Source organism: Cibotium barometz, chromosome 15 (genome assembly GCF_041138505.1).
Source record: "Cibotium barometz isolate CiBa-2024 chromosome 15, ASM4113850v1, whole genome shotgun sequence".
In the NCBI taxonomy this organism is placed as follows: domain Eukaryota; kingdom Viridiplantae; phylum Streptophyta; class Polypodiopsida; order Cyatheales; family Cibotiaceae; genus Cibotium; species Cibotium barometz.
Window position 1 is genome coordinate 60371511 of NC_141060.1, and position 23322 is coordinate 60394832.

Below are 23322 nucleotides of genomic sequence, written 5' to 3' on the forward strand. Positions count from 1 at the left end.
ACATTGTATCAAATCCACCAATTGTTGTAACCTTTTTGGTCTCATAGGTCATTTTGGCCTTTTGAGGATGTTAATATATCATTTCATTTCTCTCTCTCTCTCTCTCTCTCTCTCTCTCTCTCTCATCTTTATTTTTCATTTTCTGGTTTTTTATCCAGACATTGTATCAGATCCACCATGATGTAACCTTTTGGTCTCATAGGTCATTATGGCCTTTTGAAGACGTTAATATAACATTTCATTCTCTCTCTCTCTCTCTCTCTCTCTCTCTCTCTCTCTCTCTCTCTCTCTCTCTCTCTCTCTCTCTTCGCCGCCTTTTGTTCGCCCCTGCTCGCCGCCGCCTCTCTCTCTCTCTCTCTCTATCTTCGCCGCCTTCTGTTCGCCCCTGCTTGCCGCCCGCAACTCCCGCCTTCGCTTCCCTACTATCCGCCTTCTGTTCGCGCCTCTGTGCGTAGCCGCCGCCTTCGCCCCTGCTTGCCTCCCTCTCCCGCCTGGGCTCGCTCGCTATGCTGGCCGTCTGCGTTTCCGCTAGGTCCTCCGCCTCCCTTGCTCAGGCCCCCAAGGTAGCAACATAACTCTCTCTCTCTCTCTCTCTCTCTCTCGCTCTCTCTCTCTCTCTCTCTCCTCCCTGCCTGTGGGAAGTGCTACAGAGTAAGCTCGAGTAATAGCTCTAAGTCTCCAAGAGAAGCTCGAGGCCCTCGAGACGGGAATGAAGGCACTAATCAAGGAGAACAAGAAGACATCCGATTCCAACCTCAATGAGGTAGAGAACAAACTGCACCGTCCAATCATGGCCCTTGAAGCATGGGTCACGGACCTTGAACAAGAGAACACAGCACTCAAGGAGGAGGTGAGTGCATTGAAAGTGGAACTGGTAGCCGTCAAGAACACCGAGAAGGAAGAAGGGGAGATCAATGACAACACTCTCACGGCCATCAAAGAAGAGATCTCCAAGGAGATCACAAAGGACATGGAGGGAAAACTCGAAGCCAAGCAGTCAGGATGGGTTGAGGTGGTGAAGAAGAACATCCGTAAAGAAGTGAGGGAGGAGACTCAAAGGGAAGAACACCAAATCATTCACACCACCATTGAGGAGGAGAAGATGAGGCATGCCCGCCGCCTCAACATTCAAGTCACAGGTATAGCCGAGACACCCAACTCCACTCCCGAGAAAGATGGACAGCTTCTATGCATGAAGCTCGGCTACAGGGAAGAGGACCCGCTCCCCCTCACCAGAGCATGGAGAGCCGGGAAAGACTCAACACGCAAGCGAGCCCTCATCCTACAGTTTGCAGGAGAGACGGAGAGGGTCACCTTCATGAGGAAGAGGGTGATTCTACGAGGATTACAAGGAGATCCCATCTATTTGGATGACGACCTTACAAGGATCCATGGAGACCACACAGGCACTGACATCTTTCACCATCCCCCCCTGTCCTATTGGTGCGGATCACACGTACCTCTTACTATCACTGGCGAGCTCCACACCAGCAACCACAACCCACACATGCATCGAATACAACTTTCTACTTCACCCATGACTTGGCAGACATATATGAGCATCATGTATATGACGGGCTATTCCAGATGGATCCAATGTCACCTCTAGACACACTCACCACCCAGCTGTCATCTCTACTACATACGGCCGCCACCCGCAGCTTCCCCCATCATACACACATTGCACACACAGATAGATCTGGGAGCATGCCCCAGAATCGGTGGTATGATGATGAGTGCAGAGAGCTATATAGACACCTCCGTGCCCAGAGAGCAGTGGGGACCATTACACAGAGACAGGCGAGCCAACACATGAGGATCCTCACATGTCGTAAGAGGCGTGCATATGAGGAGGCATAGTACTGGGATATATACCACCTACTCATGAGCAGAGATGCAGCCACTGCATGGCGCAGGATGAGAGAGCCTCACCCTCGTACCCCGATTGAGGATCCAGCTCATATGCAGAGAAGGAGGGACTGCGAGTAGGGCACGTTGGATTCTGACGAGCTTTCTCCACTATTGACCATATATTCACTCTGAGATGTCTGATTGACTAGGCTAGGGCGCGGGAGAAGAGATTATACTCCTGCTTTGTGGATTTCCGCAAAGCATTTGACACAGTGCCATGAGAGAGACTCTTCCAGCGCCTACAGTCATTGGGGATCCCATCAGAGATGGTTTGGGGCATCTATGCTTTATATGAGCAGGTCTTCGGGCGCATACGATGCCCCGAGGGGCTATCTGATGTTATTGCTAGCACCATAGGTGTGAAGCAAGGATGCCCACTCTCTCCTACACTATTTGGGCTATACATCGATGAGGTGGCTGACTTCATTGGTCACGGTGGTGGGGACGGGGTAGACATCTCAGGTACCACAACCCACATTATACTATATGTAGATGATATTATTTTGGTCTCTGAGTCGCAGATGGGACTACAGCACCATCTCCATGCACTCGATGACTTCTGCACACAGAGGGGGCTTACAATGAACCTTGGGAAAACCAAGGCCATGATTTTCCACACCTCAAGGTCGGTTCGACGACAGGCCATCTTCACACTAGCAGGAGGACAAGTAGAGATGGTAGTTTCATATGTGTAGTTGGGGATTACATTTACGACTCCACCAAGAAGATTTACTATGGCACAGGCAGACTCACACGAGGGTATGCAGCTCTGGCCATGCTAGAGAGACAGTGTCACCAGGCACACTTCCAGGAGCCCCGCACGAAGGGGTGGTTGTTTGACACACTAGTCACCCCTGCTTTGATGTATGCTGCTGCAGTATGGGCACCTGGGCTCACCACCTCCACATGGTCTTAGATAGAGAGGCCTTCGATTCTCATGCTCTCACGGATGATCCGCAGCAAACCCTCCGTCCCACATGACATTGTCCGGACGGAGTTTTCTACACCTCCTATGCTAGTAGAGGCCCTCTTCCAAACGATCTGCTTCATGCAGAGGATCAGAGATATGCCATCAGATCAACTCTCACATAGAGCTTTTGAGGCGTCCAGGCAGCTCGCAGAGAGTGGAGATAGGAGATCATGGTATTCACAGATGATACAGTGGCTCACTCAGCATGGTCTTGACATAGATCACCTGCCACCTTCCCGGGATGATATACATGCACCACACATCCAGCTCTTTCACAGTGAGAGGAACAGAGTCCTTCGGCGCGATTTATGGCAGCGATACACTCAAGAGACTTGGATTACACCCAGCCAGCCTCTACCGCCGAAGATGCTATACTACAGAGATTAGTTTATGCGTATCTCAGCTGATGGATTCATACAAAGACCTGTATACATGGATGTGTACATGTCTCACGGTGCCCGAGTGGTGATTGGCCAGCTTAGAGTGTCATCACACCAGCTTGAGATTGAGGCAGGTAGGGTAGCACGAATCCCCCGAGCGGAGAGGATATCCAGACTATGCTAGGAGGAGGTTGAGAGTGAGGAACATTATGTATGCAGATGCAGAGCATATAGTGTCATTAGAGAGAGATACACCACCATCTTCAGTGGACATCCCTCACTCCGCCAGATCATGGAGTCTGCAGACCAGCGTAGATTTGGCCAGTTCTTGCTAGAGACACAGCGCCACAGAGAGACACTGCTACGGACTCATACCACAGGGAGAGGTGGGCGACAGCTCCAGCTCACTCATTTCTTCCAGAGATCTATCCCAGTGCCTATCCTGACACAGGAGGGGTTTACACTTCAGCGCGCTGCGGACCTCCGAGCCCGACGGAGACCGAGAGCACCAGGCTACCAGACTCCTAGACTACATCAGAGGGAGATCACAGAGTTACAAGCTCGACATCAACACCATATCCAAGAGCGGCTAGCTCACTTACACTCACACCCGGAGATCATGCACCGAGGTATTTTTGCCTCGCCATCGCCTATGTATCACATATTACACCCCCATTATGGTACTGGTTGGAGCTAGACAGATCTGCATTGCATTCTTGTATACCCTGCGCATATAGGTTGCATATTGAGCCTCTAGCAGTAGTGCTCCATCCATCACACCCGCCCACTAGCTCAGTACTTTCATAATTTATTTCATGTTCATTTTGTCCTTTTTTTTTTCTGGACATCCAGAAGACATTGACAGTGGTACATTGATTTGTCTCATAGGTCGAGTTCAGCCTCTAGTAGACGTTAATACAGCTTTCTTTCTTTCTTTCTTTCTTTCTCTCTCTCTCTCGCGAACTCAGTGTGAGACCTCCTTTATGGTACTGTTTTTACAACAGGAACAAACAAGGCAGGAAAGGAGACAAAAAGGAATCAAACACAACTGCATTTACACAGACTGTTGGATAGAAAGAAAGGGGGAACAGAACTCACAAAGCAAAGTGCAACCCTCATGTCAGCAAGTCTTAAGGCCATATTTCCTTTTGAAGGAGCAGGTGTTGTTAGATCAGCATTCAGAGAGTTCAAAGAAACATTGTAATGATCCATAAATGCAGGAGAGTTCATTATCGTGGCCTCCACTAAGATCCAAGAAACCAGTACTAGAGCCAGAGCACTGTAAAAGAGTGCTTCATACCTGCAATAAATAACCAACATAAAAAATCGTTAATCAATGGTTAAAGAGCATATTGATAACAGCTACAAGATTTGAATGCAGATCTTTTCTTTTTCCATATCTTTTTCCATGCATAGTCCCTATTCTGTACCCAAGGGGCTGAAGACAAATGTTGCACCACAAAGCCCCTGTTACTCAACATGGCCTGCTGTTTCAGAATCATTCGGCAGTTCAGACAATCGTGGGGTATGAGGCAACTCTTGACTCTCTCACTCATGGCCAGCTAAGTGATGGCCAAGTTGTATGGAATAATTGTGAAATTCAAGTTCAGCACCAGGGCCGATACGAATCATAAGAAAAACTGAGGCAAGTTGGTTTTCAGGAGGAACACAGTTGATCATTTCCTGACTCTCTTAGTCACAAGAAACATTTCAAGGTTCTTTTCATTTCGAGATTTCTAAGGTCTTGCTTGAAGGTATGCAGATATGTAGTCACATGTGAACAGGAGAGAACTCCAGTGGCACTTTTATCCCAATGGGTTTTCCCCCCTAGACACCTAGTGTTAAAGGACACTTAAACTACAGCTTTCATTATAAGTTCTACTTGTACTTAATTTCAGTCATTATCAATACAAGTGCAAGTACTTCTCCCACTCCCCTACTAGTTGACTTGCTCATTGTGTGTGTGTGTGTGTGTGTGTGTGTGAGCTCCCATTGCTGTCCTAAGTTCTAACCCTAGCCCTATTCCTCCTGTGTGCCAACAATTTGTATGAGAGCCCGTTTTAGGGTTTCAGTATGATTTAGGGTTTATGTACAAATTCATGTCAAATCAGTCCATTCAGGGTACATAGCAGCTCAGCCTGCCTCTGTCTATCGGCAAAAACCCTAATCTGTTCTCTGTCCATGCTGTACGACCTGCTCATACAGTTGTACGACCAAACCCTAACTAGTTTTCGCCTTCACATGTGTGGTCGCCTTGCTGCCCTGCTTCTGTTTGTACAACTCTGAATTGAAACCCACCTGTTCATACAGTGCCACACCATCATCCTGCATGCTGCCAGACTGTACTTGACTGTTGTACCAGCCAGGGCATTACATCAGTGAGTACAAGAACAAACAAGCTAAAGAGAAGAGGAAGGAATCAGGTTTAGTAGTGGATTCTTCTAGTACAGCTGCAGCTAAGGCCGATGAGGATGATTGGGTAGCTATGATGCATCACACGAGCACTTGTCTCTCAATGTAAATGATAAGCAAGTCATTTGGTACTTTGACAGTGGAGCCTCTCATCACGTTACCTCAAAGAGGGATTTGTTCATTTCACTAAGGGCTACCCCAATTGGCAAGAAAGTCACGTGTGCAAGCAATTCTTCCTATCCAGTCCAAGACATTGGTGAGATTATGCTCATGGCTACAAATGGTTCAATCTATGCATTACAGACAAGGTTGCTAGAGGTGTCAGAAGCATTTACCAGGCACGTATGGTATGCGCCCCGAAAGACTCGAATTTTTTAGACGTTAGAGGCGTGTTAGAGGCATCTGTACACACACACACACACACACACACACACACACACACACACACACACTTTTTTTTTTGGTAATATCCAGTGCAGTATATTTATATGCTCATAAATTTACAAGATGGGAAGTCTCCAAAATGGAGAGCATCCCAAATGTCAGAAACATAAAGAGAAAAGCTCTAAGCAAGAAGCATCCATATCACCCTCATGGCAGGCATCATATAAGGATTGCCGTAATGAGGCTCGGAAGGATTCATATGACTGGTGATTCTGCCGATCCAAGTATGCCAAATTATGCTCACTCCAAATTGTCCAAAGAGCCCAATATCTCACCCAAGAGAGAAATAGTGAGTATTGGGACGAGGACCGCATAAATCTGCCAAAAAGCCAGAAATGTTTCCCAAATCTGTGACTCGGGAAATGGAGCCGAAGAAAATCTGAAATTCTCCTGAGGAGGATCCTGGAACAAGGGCAGTGCCAAAGCAGATGAAGAACAGTCTCTGAGGGAGCCTGACATCTTAGACATGTGGAAGGTGCAATGTGACGTTTAGCAAGTGTGACCCCCACTGACAATGTGCCTGTCAAACATCTCCAAAGAAAAAGTCTTTGTTTCAATGGCATTTTACACTTCCACAACATCCGGAGATTCTTCTGCCACCATGAGAGGGGCTTCCTTATATGCCACAGAGAATTAGCATGTTGGTGAATCCATGGGGGAGGCTGAAGAAGCCTGTAGGCTTTGATGGAGGTTAAGGCAGGAAGGGGAATAGGATGAATGCATGTAGTAGATGGCTGCAATTGCCAATCCATAAGCCTGTCTGTGTCAACCACAGGTGGAATAGGTAAAAAGGGATGCAATAAATCAGCAATTTTCTTCCATATTGACCTATGATGCATTCCCAATGCATAGGAAGCAGTGGCCCGAGGAAAGGATAAGACATATCCCCGATCATCTACCACATCATGTATGTACCTAATTCCCAATTTCATAAGATTGTATGCCCGAACAGGTTCCTGTAAAGCAAGTGGAGTGTCAAAGATGGCACTCCAATGAATACTTTTTTTCCTCATCGAGTTTGTCCCCAAGCAATTATCAGGAGCCCATTTGACCTTAGAGAGAACTTGTTTCCAGTCAAGTATGAGGGCAGTAGAGAAAGGACAACCAGGTATCCTCCCTACAAATCTCCCAATAACAACCTCCCAATGATCCGTAATCCAATGACCATAAGCATAAGTCCTCATGTTGACACACATGGATGCTAACATACAAGTCCATGGCTGCTGTTGATGACGGAAGAAAGTATGCAACATTGTAGCCTTCCTTGCAAATACATGATATCTTATATTGAGGACGTTAAGTCTACCATGCATCCTTGGGCAGCACACCATTTCCATCTTCATCAGTCTCAATGCTTTCACAGCAGTTTTTGTCTTCCATAACATCTCCATAGCTTGAGACATAGAAGCTGAAATATCCCTGGAGGACCAATGCAGCAAGGGCAAATAGAACTGGACATAGGACATCACAATGGATTGTACTATTCTGAGCCTGACATGAAGAGGCCAAGTAGAAATCTTCCAGTATTCCAGTTTATGTTGAAGTCTTTGAAAAATCCATTTTAACTGCTGCTTTCTGGTGATATGCCATCCTATGGGATATCCCAAATGCCTGACAATATCTCTGGAATTCACCACCTGACCCAGCCAAAGAATAGAATGCCAGTCACATTGTTTCAGGGGGAGTAATTTAGATTTGTCAAAATTGACATGCAATCCCGCTGCCAACCCATATAAAGAAAGAGTGGCCATAAGCATGCGAAGTTCCTGAGGAGAATTCTGTGGCATGAAGAAGGAATCATCAGCATATGCTTGTGCCAAAAAAGATGTAGCCCCTGGGATTTTAAGACCAGTCATGTGTCCTGTGTTTGTAAGATGATCAAGATACATCAAAAGAGGATGGGTCGCAATGGCATAGAAGAGAGCACTAAGAGGGCAGCCCTGTCTAACTGATCGACCCAATATCCATGACCGAGACAGATGGCCCCCAAGAATGCACTGAGCAGTAGAGCCAGAATAAAGCCAGTAAACAGCATTTGCCATCTTGGGACCAAAGCCCAACTTTGTCATGATCTGAGAGATGAAATCCCATTGAACATTGTCAAATGCCTTAGCAATATCCACCTGCAATATAAGCACATCTTGATGCGAATACTTAGCATATTCAATTGCAGTCAAGGCATTGGATATATTGTCATGGATTTGTCTTCGCGGCACAAACCCATACTGATGAGGATGAAGTCCTGCATGCAGTATCCTGTGAAGCCTATGTACAATCATTTTGGCAATAAGTTTGTAAAGTACAGGCGTCAAAGTAATAGGCCTCCAATCTGATATATGATCACACAGATGTTTTTTGGGGACAAGCTTGACTATGCCATGCTTCCAAGAGTGTGACAACTAATTTTCTTGCCAGGCCACATTGATGATTTGCAAAAGGACCTCTTTCAAATCATCCCAAAAAGAAATATAAAATTCCACCGTAAGGCCATCCCAGCCAGGGGACTTGTATTTGCTGAGGTGGAACATATTGAAGAAACATCCATTTCAACTATTCCAGAAACATATTGAAGAAATTCAGTCCTGGCATTAGTCACTTGATTTGATGGGGAATCAGGAGCAGAAAACAATTTCTGGAAATAATTGTGGCATTCGTCTTGGAGATCAGAGAAAGAGTGAGTCCAAGAGCCATCCAGTTTCCTAACCCTTAGACATGAATTTTTATTTCGAGTAGCATGCAAGCCCTGGAAAAAGGATTTTGAAGAGCAACCCTTATCCATGAGGGGCTTCATTCTTGCCCTAATCTGCCATTTGTGCAATTTCCTCTGATCATTAACAGTAAGTTTAAATTGTGCATGTGAAAGATAATCCTTTTCTGAATCAAAGAGTGGCCTTGATAGAGAAAATTCAGTTAACTGTTGTGCTGTCCTTTTTGCCCATTTAACCTCATTCCTCCATTCTGTCATATGCCATTTGCCATACTCCCTAATGACATTCTGCATACGAGAGACGAAGCTGTCCCAAGCATAATTCATGTCCTCCTGGGCATGAACTGGCAAAGGATGAATGGCAAATCTGATCATTTGCTGAAAGCTGTGATGTTGGAAATAAGCCCGATTAACATGCAATAATCTACTCGAGAGAAATGGCAAATCATCCAGAGGCATGCCAAGCTGCAAATTCATCCACAATGGAGCATGATCTGACAAGCCCAATGAGAAATCTATAAGGAGACGAGGGCTAAAATCTGCAAATTGTTGTGGATAAAACAAATACCATCTGTCAAGTCTTGCCCAATACGTAGTAAGTGCATTATGATGAAAAGTATATCCAAGGACGGACCCTTGGAGAAGTACCCATAAATCTTCAGCCTGCACAGAAAGAAGCATGTCATCCCATTTCTGCCTTTCCAATGATAGCATATGAGATCGTGAAGTGGTATTATCTCTAGGCAGAGGGGAATTATTAAAATCCCCACAGATGAATGCATTGGATCTCCATGGATATCTGCATAAAGAATCCCACAAAGAAGCCCTCATGGCAGAGGTCTGGGAGGCATAGACTGATGCAAACTCAAAAAAATCACCATTGACATTGCATTGTATGACTATCCATCTGCCACTACTGTCATTGAAGGCCAACTGAGGCTCCAACTCATGTCTAACCAATATGCATACACCTGAATAGGTAGCAGTACCAGCATAATATATATCATAGCCGCGCAAAAAACCATGATGTCCAGCCATGGAGTGTTGATTATGCTCTTGCAAACAAACAATATCTGGCTGCATTTTATGTACATAAATCCATAAAAGCCTCCACTTTGAAACATTGCAGAGGCTCTGTACATTGTATGTAAAGCACTTAAGTGTTTGAAGCATGAAAAGGTATGTACAGTAAAGTTTGAGGATAAGAACCAGACATCAGAGAGGCTAGGCCTCTGCCTGCATAGGCTGCATGCCTTCATTACCCATGAAAGACATAGCATTTTCCCCTTCTTCTGAATCACATATGGGGATGCCCTTCTTCAGTACGCCCACCCAATTTTGAAGGACAAGAGCAGAGGCTGAAGTAGAAGTTTGTCCTGGTGAGGGAGAAGAAGCATCCCATTGACGAGATCGAAGGGGGCGTTGCTTCAATACAACCACCTTCTTGGGTTGTTTAAAACCGTCCTGATCAATCCCCACAGTTTCCTTCATCTTCTCTTTCCCTTTATCTTTTCTTTTTCATGCAAGTGCGTGCACCTGATTGACTGATTTTGCATTCTTTGCTCCATTTGTATTTGTTGTCTTGACTTACAAATTCTCATTCTTTTCCTGTGTCTAGGGTGGCAAGGCATTTGGGGGGGGCTGATGCAGAACCATTGGGCATTCAGAGGCTAGATGCCCAAACTTGTGACAGGCAAAACAAGCACCTGCAAAAACACCCCACTTCAATTCAAAATACTTTTTGCTCAATTGCACTCCCTCAACTTCCACCGCAATAGAAGGAGGGGTAGGTATGTTAGTGTCCCAGAGAATGCAGAACCTGTTACGGTTTCCCATGGGGCGTGGAGGACAAATGACCTATCCCAAGGAAGCAGCCAGGCCACGCAACTCTTCACGCATATAGTCCGAGAAGTTAGCAACCTCAACCCATACAGGGCAGTGATGCCGTATAAGACTTTGATAGTCCTTGTTTGGGGTCCAGGGCATAGCATGTACCATTTGCCTCCCATAAAATAGGGGAGAGAACTCAAGAAGCCTCTGCTTGCATGAAGCATCTGATAAATACACCTCATAAAAGTCTCTGGAAGCAAAATACACTCCCTCTACAAAGCATCCTCCAAGGATGTACTTAATCCACTGCGCGACATCGCTGGCCACGCGGATTCTTCTTGGAAAGAATATTATAACCGCAGTTTGAGACAACTTTCTGAGGGGGTTCACCAAGGACGGCAACTTCAATTTGTAGGTGACCTCTGGAATCGGTTTGCCCCATTCCTGTCGTGACTGCTGAAAGTCATCCTTAAGGGTATCAAACACATACTGAGCTTCCAACGTAAATGCATCATCTTGTAAAGCCGGCTCTGATAGGCGGCCCTTAGCATTTGCAGATCTTTCTTTTCGGGCATATGTACAAACATCTAAAGTTGAAGCCATTGATGGAACCACGGAAAGGGAAAGGTTAGAAGGGCTGTAAAAAGGAAAGGGCCGATATTGACAGAAGGAGGCTGTGAGGTTACCAAGGCAAGAAGGAAAGTGGAATAGAACAGTACGGCAGAAAAGGTGCAGGAAGGCGACAGAAAAGACTGCGAAAGGTCACTACAGAGTTGAGGAAAAATCAGGGCAGAGAAAGGCTGAATCGTGCAACAGGGGGCATGAGGCAGGACAGTCTCGGCGACACACACACACACACACACACACACACACAGAGTAGGAGGAGGGAGTGACGAAATTGCAGGCTCGCAGGCGAGCAGAGTCGCAGGCGAGCAGAATCGTGTCCCACACACACACACACACACACACACACACACACACATATATATATCATCCTAGTGTGTTTGAAGTTTGAAGTTTGAACTTTGAACTTTGGGTCTTGAGAAAGACTTAAGGGAGGGAGGGAGAGAATGAGGGAGAGAGTCTATCACTGGTGTCCCTATATGACTTAAATTCCATGATAGATCAATCTCCAATAACACTGGATCTAAGAAAATACCTAGATTAAATGTAAATCTCTCGAGGTCAATGTCATAGGATATTCTAAAAATATGATTGATAAAATAAGAACACAATGTAATCGACATGTGAACATATTCAAGATGATAAATTCAAACACTAACTACCCAAAATGTGAAACACACGTGCATCAACGTGCCCAAAAACCTGTAAGATTATGTGTGAAATGCAAGGGAAAGGGTGGATAGTAAATGGCCACAAGCAATTGACAAAAAAAAAAGTGGACGCCTCAATCAGGCAGTCGTAGGCCTTGAACTGTTAGAGGCGCGCCTCGTAACAACTATGATTTCAGATGTATTGTATGTGCCTAGAATAAAGAAGAATTTGTTGTCAACCTCCTCTTTTGCTAAAAGAGGATATGTTGTGATCTTTAAGGATGGCAAGTGCACAGTGTGGGATAGAGAAATGGACTATGTTATGGTCACTTTTGGCACATTGTGCCAGGGCTTGTATCATTTGGACTCATATGGTAGGAGCGGGGGGGATGCACGCTTGGCCACTACTACTTCTGCCATGCAAGAGACAGAATTATGGCATGCCAAGTTTGGACATGTAAATTTCAGAAGCTTGATGATGCTACAAAGGCATCAAGTGGTGCAGAATATGCCACATATAGAGCTTCCACCTCCACATGTATGTAAAGGATGCATTTGGGAAAGATGCACAGAAATGACTTCCCCAAGGATGGATCCGTAAGGGCTATCCGCAAAAATTACAGCTCATACACAGTGATGTGTGTTGGTCCCATGAGCACACCAACACTTGGGAAGTATCTATACTTTGTACAATTCATTGATGACTAATACACATTTTCATGGGTTTACCCTTTAATGGCAAAATCTGAGGTCTTTATATGTTTTGAGCATTATGTTGTCAAAGCTAAAAATGAGACAGGTTGCAAACTGCAAACCCTCCGCTCAGATCGAGGAGAGGGGGGCGTATATGTCAAATGCATTTAAGGCATATTTGGCAAAAAAAGGCAAGATCACCATATTTCCAAGAGATGGTCCATGCACCCACATATACTCCTCCATCATCAGACGCTTTGAGGACCACTTTGCTGAAAAAGGAGAAAGTGGCCATTGATGCAACACCACAAAATATTCATGTTGGGTGGAAGAAGAATGGGGTGTCTCTTATCACTGTGTATTTGTATTCATGTTCTGTTGTCCAATCTAAAATAAAGACAACCCACAAGAAAGCTTGTACAGAGATGATTGCACCAAGACAAGTCTATATACCAGCCACCAGGTGGTACGAAGCTGTGGTAGGCGTAGATGGTGCTGAGAGGTGCAGGCGGCGTTGACGGCTGTAAGATACGGCCAGGTGGCACAAAAGTAGCACATCCAGGCGATAGAGGTTCAGACAGCGGCGCATGAAAGATTTCGGCAGAAAGGTTCGATAGCGGCGCACAGAAGCCAATAGCAACAGTGGGTAAAGGCAGCAGCCAAGTGGTAGTGCTGGCTGCTGTTGGTGGCGGAGATGACTGGCTGCTACTCTGGCTCTGAAGGCGGCTGGCAACTGATAGCAGCAGAGCTAGCGGCGCACAGCAGCTGATGGCGCAAAGGGGATGGCGCTAGCTGGAAATGCTGGCGGAAGGTGACGCACAGGCTACTGTGGCAGGGCAGAGCAGGTGGCTGGCTAGTGTCGACTGCGCTCACTGGGCTGGCTAGTGCTCGCCACGCTGGTTGGGATGGCTGGAGATGGGCGCAGCAGCCAAGCGGTAACCAAGGGGCAGGCGGTGGCTGGCGCACTGTAGGCAGCAGCAGCAACAATCGTCAAGAGCCACATGGTACAGATGGTACAATAGCAGGTGGCGGCTCTGGCACAGGTCGCAGATCCGTATAGCAGTGCAGACAGCATGTTCGTACAGTACAGAAGTACGGCGCAAGTGTACAGCAATAGGGGGAGAGTGGCGATGAAGATGAAGGTTCTCTTCAACTTGAAGATGATGATGACAAACTCCCAAAGTCTTGTTTATGATGAAGAGTTCCACTCTTTAATGATGAAATTGTTGATGAGCCCTACGATGGTGAAGAAGACATTCAGCTCTACACACTTCAATAATAATGGCCACGCCCTTGATGATGAGCAAGAGAGCCTCATGGTTCTTTTATATCCAGGGGAGGTCCTGCTTTTTGCCAAAATCTTATCCATGCTTTTGCTTTTTCCTTTTGCTTTTAAATAATAAAATATTGCTCAACTTTTGTCAAATTGCTTCCTAACTTCAAGGCCTTGTTTTTTGGCCCAGGAGATGCTTTTTGAAAAAGCGGCTTTTAGCTTTTTGGTCCGGCTCAGTCTCCTCTTTCCAATGGTGCCCTTGGCTCACGGTCAACTCAGTTTGACATTTTGCTTTTCTCTACTTTTTGATCAAGACTGGTGCATTTTCTTGAGCAAACCTCACGGTCTCTGTCCCCATGCCAACTTCCACCTGTTTGGTGTCCGGGCAAGGGTTTCATCATGTGAAAAGAGATAGGTGTAAGCCCAACGGGGTGTGCCGTGACAGACTCAATAATGTATCCAAGAGATAAAGATATAGAGAAAGGGGGAGAGAGAGAAAGGCTTAGGGATCTTTGCATAGTACACCACACTGAGCGGAGAACAGGCCCCGCCCCCTTTCAGGAAGTTATTCAGGAACAATCCACGAGAATTTCCAAGCCAAGACCAATACAATTCCATCGTGTGTAGTAGAGCTAGGAGAGCCAAAGAGTTACATTCCCTCCCTCTTATATCATAGTTGTCCTCAACTGTGGACTGTAAATGTTTCAAGCACATCCATATGTTCCATGTATTTTCCAATACTACCCGTCGGGTGAGCTTGTGCATCTGCCCGTTCCCCATATCTATGGTGTCATCTACTCATCTCGCAACATCTCTATGCCTTATCTTTGACCAATGTCTTTGTTCTTGATGGTACGTCTTCATGACCTAACACGTGTTAGATAACGTAAATGCATACTTACCTCCTACAAGAACTAGACAGAAGCTAGTCAACAAACAAGTTTGCATCATTCGTGTCTATTGGATATTCCAAGTACTGGCCAGGTAGTCTCGAGCCCAGTGGACTATCACATGCCATAAAACCAAGCATTGTCCGTACATCAAAAACAACACACAAAGTCAAAGAAATTCAAACACACATCAATATGCATGGCACAAGTAATGATCTTCCTGTTTATGGATTGTCCTGTCTAGTTTCATTGAAAACCATGTTGAGCTATCTGGCTCAGACTATCGCTCAAGACCATCTGGTCACTAAGACCGCCCGAGAGTTCATTAATAGTCATCTGGGCCATCTAGTCGCCTTGACTGCCCGACTATGAAATCCAATACAGTCATCTTGGCCATCTGGACCCAACGACCACTTGACTGTGAAATCCAATACAGTCATCTAGACCATCTGGTCACAATGACTGCTCGACTATGAAGTCCAAGATATATGGCATCATTGCTGTCCAATGGGTCGTCTGGCATCGTTGCTAACCTTGCTCCTTGGACAATCGGGCATCGTTGCTACCCAAACTACAGCATGTCCAAGCAATCATTATATAAGCAGAATATTGATCAATTCCAATCCAATATATATATACAATGAAGAGAGCTAAAAGTCTGATCCCTCCCTCTCGAATCTGTCTTGATCGCAACACGTCTATATACCTGTACTTCGAATATATCTGAGCCAACCACTTCCTCATAAACTCGCAGTATATCTGGATAGTCTTTGAAGCACTTTTCTGGCATCCATTTTGCATCCAATAGCGAATAATTCTCGAATTCCAAGAGGAACTTTTTGATCACTGTCTTTTCTCTTTTCCTCAAAGAATGAAAAAGAATTTTTTCTCGCTCGTCCACCCTTGGTAGATCCTTGAAAACAGGCTCCTCCGAGGGTAACCTTGTACATGGTTTCCATAAACTATCGTGGAAGGCATTATATATCCTCCAATGATCTAAAAGGTCCAACCACCCCTTTCAGGAATTTATTCAGGAACAATCCACGGGCTTATCAAGCCAAGATTAATACAATCAATGAATACAAGATCAAACAAATATGTCGATGTAGATACCCAAGTCGATATCGATGTTAGGGCACAAGATCTCTGATGCCGAGCACACCACGAGGATGACCCACAAGAATCTCTCACCAGTCTAGTACCAGATCCAAAATCCAAATCCAATGAATTCAAGTCCAATGAATCCAAGTCCAAATCCAGGTCTAGATCCAAATCCAAGTTCAAGTCTAGATCCAAGTTTAAACCCAAGTCTAGATCCAAATCCAAGTTCAAGTCCACACCCAGATCCAAATCCAAGTAACTCCAAGCTCGTATACAAGGTTCACAGGAGATGTGTGAGATTACGAAGTATTTGTTGACCAAACTGTAGGTTCTATTGTCCAATCTGAAATAGAGACAACCCACAAGAAAGCTTGCACAGAGCTAAATGCACCAAGACAAGTCTATATGGCAGCCGCCAGGTGGCACGAACCTGTGGTAGGCGTAGATGGTGCTGAGAGTTATAGTTGGCATTGATGGCTGTAAGGTAAGGCCAGGTGGCACAAAAGCCACACATCCAAGCGGCAGAGGTTCAGACAGCGGTGCACAAAATATTCCACCAGCACAGGTTCAGATGGTGACGCACAGAAGGCAAGAACAGCATTCGGTAAAGGCAGTGGCCAAGTGGGAGTGTTGGCTGCTGTTGGCAGTGAAGATGACTAGCTCTGAGCGACCGATAGCAGTAGCGCTGGTGGTGCACAACCACCGATGGCACAAAGGGGAAGGGGCTGGCGCTGGCTGGCAGTGCTCGCCGAAGGCAGCGCATAGGCGGCTGTGGCAGGGCGGCGCAAACGGCTAGTTGGCAGGGCGGCGCAAACGGCTAGTTGGGCTGAGTGCTAGCCACCCTGGCTGGGCTGGCTGGAGATAGTCCCAAAAGCCAAGCAGTGAACAACGAGCAAGCGGCGGCTGGCGCACTGTAGGCAGCAGCAACAGCAATCGTCGGCAGCGAGATGGTACAGACGGTACGGATGGTACAGCAACATCGCTGAACAACAGGTGGCAGATCCGTACAATAGTGCAGGCACCAGGTTCGTACAGTACGGAAGTATGACACAGGTGTACAGCGACAAGGAGAGGGTGGTGACGAAGATGAAGGTTCTCTTTAACTTGATGATGATAATGACAAACTCCCAAAGTCTTGTTTATGATGAAGAGTTTCGCCCTTTAATGATGAAGTTGTTGATGAGCCCCACGATGGTGAAGAAGACGTTCAGCTCCACACACTTCAATATTGATGGCCACGCCCTTGATGATGAGCAAGAGAGCCTGATGGTTCTTTTATACCCAAGGGAGGTCTTGATTTTTGCCAAAAGCTTATCCATGCTTTTGCTTTTGCCTTTTACTCTTTGCTTTTCCCTTTTATTTTTAAATAATAAAATATTACTCAACTTTTGTGAAAGTTCTTTAGCTTTGCTTTTCTAACTTCAGGGCCTTCTTTTTGGCCTTGGAGCTGCTTTTTGAAAAAGCGGCTTTTAGCTTTTTGGTCCGCTCAATCTCCTCTTGCCAGTGGTGCCCCTAGTTCACAGTCAACTCAGTTTGACTTTTTGCTTTTCTTTGCTTGTTGACCAAGACTAGTGCTTTTCTTGAGCAAACCTTACGGTCCCTGTTCCCATGCCTTCTTCCACCTATTTGGTGTACGGGCAAGGGTTCCATCATGTGAAAAGAGCTAGGAGGGCCTAATAGTTACAATTGTGGCTTACTCATGAGGTGGTGTGCATTTCTTATCCTCACATGATGCGTTTGAAACAAGGAAGAGCTCCGATGTGCTTGTGGAGGAGTGGGCAAATGCTATTGACACCATTGCTCCGAAGATGTGATTTAGGTCATAGCGGAGGGAGAAGGATCAAATAGAGCAAGAGAGCAAAGTTGGAGTTGAGGTATCGCCATATCACATTCACTCCTTGTATCACACCTGGGCTTAATAATTTGCTAAAGGACATTGGAGATATGCCATGGGTGTCTCAAACCCGCTTTGCCTACAATTTTACATGCTAGAGAGGCTTCAAAAGGTGGAAAATGTGTGTTGAAACAGCTTGTGGTGAGTCAATGGATTAATTGGCCCACCTCTCATTCAGTTACAAGTACAGCATGCTACAGTAATGTGATTCATGATGCATTTTGGACTAATGTGGTCCATCTTAATGTTGTTGTGAGGGAGTTGAGAGCACTTTCCCAAACTCAATAGGATAACTATCATTCACCCTTGCATGCAGCTGGTTTTGTGCTAGATCCGAAGTTCCACGGATGGGGCCAAGAGACTGATGAGGAGGTCGTAGATGGCAAGAAGAAAGTATTGGGAAAATTGGTGCTAGATCCTTCCCAAAGGAGGTCTATCAAAGATCAATTATCAATTTATAGAAGCAACAAGGAAGATTTGGTTCGGCAAATGTGCAGAGAGACAAATGGAGTGTGGGTGCTGCCTTATGGTGGAATGATTATGGAGCAGGGACTCTTGAGCAGCATCAACATCTCGCCATTCTTATTTTGAGCCAAGGAGCTAGTTCCTCTCCTATTGAGCAATTGTGGAGTGTGTTTAGCCACATTGCCTCATAGAAGCGGAACCGACTTGCTACACAAAGAACCAATGATTTGGTTTATGTCTCTACAAATCTGCGACGACTTAGTCAGCTCAACAGTCTAGAAATGCCCACCCTTCTTCAGATTTAGATGATGATGCAATGCAAATAGACATGGGCCATAATGATGAGATTGGGAGCTCTTCCACAACAATTGATTATGATCTAGTTGCTGATCTTGGCATTTGATATATTGTACTTCATCTCTTAGTTTTCTATCATTTGACATTTGGAATTTTCTCATGTGCATTGCATGTATCTATGTAGCTCCTACGCATTGCATCTTTCCTGTATTATTTGAAGTTTTAGGAGTTGACTGTAAAATCTAGATTTATTTCTTTTTCTCTGGAGTACTCAAGTCTCATGATCAATAGCTATGTATAATGAATCGTGTCTCTAATGTTTTAAATGAAAGATCCATAGCGTTTAATGTGTGTGTGTGTGTGTGTGTGTGTGTGTGTGTGTGTGCGTGTGTGTGTTGACGTGGTGACGTGGCGTTCATGTTCCCGTTCTCGTTCCCTATATGCCGTTCCCATTCCACAGCGTTGTGACTATGCTACAAACCCCCGTGAAGTGATGCTGTGAATATGTACAAGGATCTGGAAGATCAATCCACATAAGGCAATAAAATTAGAGCTTTGTGCAAAGCTTCAAGCTTTTCACGAGCAAGAGCCCTAGTGAATAGATCTGCCACATTTTCATGTGTAGAACCATAAACCAAGTTGTACGTGGAGCCGCTTCGTGCAAGCATGAAACAAGCACACTTTGTTTTCTTGACCCTTCTCAACAAAACCAACATATACCTCCTCGGGCAAATCACCGTTCAAGAAGGTAATTTTAATGTCCAACAAATGCACATTCAATTCATGATGTGTTGACATAGCAATAATGCAACTGTTGTTGGTGGTCATACAAGATGTGGGAGCAAAGATATCATCATAATCTATGCCCTTATGTTGTTGTGCATGGACCTTTAATACAAATCTGGATTTGTAGCGATCAATGCTACTATCATACTTTCTCGTAATCTAATAGACCCACTTCCTACCTGTAACATGCAACGGAAGTATTCGTAATTAAGGATCCTGTCACATAAGCCTCACACTGCCTTCTTTATCTTGAGTTTTGCGAGTATAGCAATCAACTTTTATCACTTCAAACTTTAAGAGATTTAGAGAGACTTCTGCAATGGTCTAGATGGCCTAAATGCATATGGGATGAATGTTATACAAAAATGCACACATGTCCTGATGCAAACTCTAAGGCTTCTATAACATCTATATGCACGAATGATTCTCTCCAAGTGGGTTAAGGGACTTTAATTGATTGACTCACTCACTCACTCACTAAGGCCGAGGAATGACCTACGTAGCTCGTGCATGACATATCCTTGCCTGTCTGCTATAAGCTTCCGGGGCTTTTGTCAAGCAGTCTTGAACTCACTCAATGATTTCGAAAAATGCTTCCGTCATTTTGTTAGCCTCAAGAGATGGAGACACCATTCTTGTCAAAAGAGAAGCGAAACGACAACCAAAGGCTACCTCATACGTAGTCCGTCCGACACTGGATGAACGAGTATCGTTCAAGATGGCTTGGACCAATGGAAGATAATGTTCCCATTGAGACTGCTGGTCATGACAGTATGACTTGAGAACATCAAAGGCCAACTGGTTATAGATTTATGTCTGGCCGTCTGTCTGTGGATGGAATGCACTAGACAACTGTAACTTGGTTCCAAAGTTCTCCAATAATGCCCTCCAAAAATGCGAGGTGAACTTGGAATCCCTATCTGATGTAATGGCGCTAGGCAAACCACAAATGGGTAACCAATGCTTGAGAAAAAGGTGGGCTACGTCCTCAGCTGTGACCGTATGCTTGCATGGGATAAGCATGCAGAACTTACTGAAGCGATCCACAATGGTAAAACATTGAGTGTTACAAGATCCGGTGGATGCTAGTAGAGGCCCTACAAAGTCCATAGAAATGTCAATGAAAGGGTCTATCGGGGATAGACAAAGGGTGAAGTAACCCAGTCTTCTTTGTATGTGAAGCCTTAACTTTTTGACAAATCTTCCAAGCTTGAACATGTGAATATACATCACGCCTCATTTTTCGCCAATAAAAGGACCGTTCCAATTTCTCGAGGGTCCTATTGATACCTCTATGTCCTCCAACTAAGGACTCATGGGCATCATGGAAAAGAGCTGCTCGCTTTTCCCGAACAACACAAAGACGGTTCTTGTAGAACAACCAACCGTTCTACACTGAATAATGGCTAGGCTCAGAGGTGAGGGCCAAATTGTATTGAGTAAAGGGAGTCGACATACTGGTCTTTCATGCTATCTAAGTGTCAAACCCCATAGGATCACCTCGTAGAACGCTCCTGGTACAAGACTCGAAACCTACAAACAAACCAAACAAACGTGAAGGGGGTGCAGGCCTGCCTCACCTCCCAACCTTAACAGCCGTGGACAAGCCCACTAGTCTTGGCTGTCCCCACCGAGCCACGAGCTGAGCTAACTAGATGGACGTACCGACCGATCTCTACCTCGTGACGTCCCATACCGCCACGAAGCTACCCTCGCGGGCCTCGAGACTACTGCCGGCCTTGGCTGCATAAAGCAGGTGCACGTCTGCACTAGATCCGGACTCATGACCATAGAGCTCTCACAAAGACACACGAGACTGTATGAACTAATGACTGACCTTGGCCACCCTTTTATAGGCTCAGGGCCGGTCATCGGGCATCCATACTTGAGTGCCCGCCCGTTACTCTATCCCTAACTCAGCTCGCCAATCAACCTGCCTAGCTTCAAGCTTCCCCAAACCTCGAAGCTAGTCTTGTGTGCCTGTAGCACACGGTAGATACACACTGTGCACATGACATACTCTCCTTTCTCTAAGAGCTCACTCATGAGCTCACTAAAAAGCCAGGATAATCTCTCTGAAGGGTAGTCAATGTCTTCCATGTAGTGTCCTCCTCAACACGATCCTTCCACTTGATCTTGTATTTCGTGATAAGCGTATTACGCAATCTTCTTTCACGAAATCCAAGAATCTTTTCAGGTTCGTGTGGAACAAATGTCATGTTCTCGACATCTATCATTTCTTGAGGAGTAAATAACTGGTCTATTCCACCCAGTACTTCCTTAAGTCTACTGACATGAAATACAGGATGAACTTTCACATGAGAAGGCAAATCCAATTCATATGCGACTGAACCAATTCGTCGTGTAATACGAAATGGTTCACAATAATTTCGGAGATCGACCTGTCCGTAAAGTCTCGAAACCTTTCGGAACTCGCAAATACACCATCGTTCCTTCAGAAAACTCTCTACTTGAACGATGTCTATTAGAATAAAATCTGTCTCTGTCTCTCTCTTGAGCACTTCTAATAGATTCCTTCGCAACTTGTAACATTTCTTGCATATCTTGCAAAAAATTGCGTGCTGCATCATGCTGCAGTCCTGAGAATCCCAGTGTAACAGGTGATCTAGGTTAAAAACCATACATAAGCATGAAAGGACTAAAACCTGTACTCGTATATGCTAAGTACTATTATATGCAAATTCTAACATAGGAAGATAATTCTCCCATGAACTCTGTCTTTTGGATACATATGCTCAAAGTATATCCTCCAAAATCTGATTCACTCTTTCAATTTGGCCATCAGATTGAGGATGATCTGAGGAACTCAAATTCAAAGTTGTTTCCAACTTCTCAAAAACAAGTCTCCAAAAGTCACTTGTAAACTTTGAGTCCCTATCACTGACTATGTCTTGCGGTAGCCCGTACAGTCTAAACAATTGCTAGATAAACTGCCCTTCTAATTACGTAGCTATAATGGTCTTCCGGGTCGGTAAAAATCTAGCCATTTTTGTCAAGCGATCCACCACAACCCAAATAGAATCATGGCCTTGACGCGTTCTTGGCAATCCGGTAATAAAATCCATGGAAATACTTTCCTATTTATTACCTGGGATGCAACAACCCAGCCTGTCAAAAGCGTTCAACTTTCTTTGCTTGACAAACTTAACACTTGAGAACATAATCTTCTACATACCCTTTCATCTTTGGCCAATAGAAAGTGTGTTTCACTAACCATAATGTCCTGTGTACCCCCGGGTGTCCAACAGAAGGGACGTCGTAAGACTCCTTAAGAATCTTGGACCTAATGTACGGGATCTGTGGTACACAAATTTTCTCATTACCGAATAGTAAGTAAACCATTCCGAATCATCCACTAACCTCCTGCAGCTTGAATGGTAGGCTGCTTAGTCATTGAGTCTTGGTCAATCAATGAGCTCCCGTCCTGGATCTTCTACCAAAATAGACCAAAATAACTATCAGTCCTGCAAAGCCCTCTCAATGACTGAAATAAGTCAATAGAAATCTCGGTGAACGACAAAGTATTCACCTCTCTAATTCGACTAAGTGCATCTGCGACACTATTCATGGACCCCTTTCAATAACGAATCTCAAAATCAAAATCTTGCATTAATTCAACCCATCAAGCTTTTCTTCCTCTAAAATCATCTACATCACACACATACTTGATTGGCTGATGATCAGTCTCAATACCACAAACTTGGAGCCATATAAATAATGTCTCCAAACCTTGAGAGCGTGAATCACAACATAAAGCTTCTTCTCAAGGGTTGGCCAACGAAATTGAGTGTCGTCTAGCTTTTTCATTTCGAAAGTAACAGGTCTACCATCTTCAAATAGAGCAGCCCCGATTACATAGTCACTGGCATCAGTTTCAAGAACATAAGGCCGGCTAGGATCGCGTAATGCTAAGATAAGTGCTTCCTTGACTTTATCTTTTAATAGTCTGAAGGCCATATCCAGATCGTTATTCC

The 23322-nt window shown here is 45.0% G+C and overlaps 1 protein-coding gene and 1 pseudogene across 1 annotated transcript in view; one reads left to right on the plus strand and one right to left on the minus strand.

Moving 5' to 3' along the window:
• LOC147631511 (sulfatase and phosphatidylinositolglycan class N domain-containing protein) overlaps positions 1–23322 on the minus strand; it is a 169651-nt gene that overhangs the window by 25903 nt on the left and 120426 nt on the right. Inside the window, exon 14 of the mRNA XM_086809907.1 lies at positions 4360–4561. Coding sequence (XP_086666033.1) covers positions 4360–4561 — 202 coding nt within the window. The remainder of the gene's footprint in view (positions 1–4359; positions 4562–23322) is intronic.
• On the plus strand, positions 2673–4335 carry LOC147631512 (uncharacterized; annotated as a pseudogene).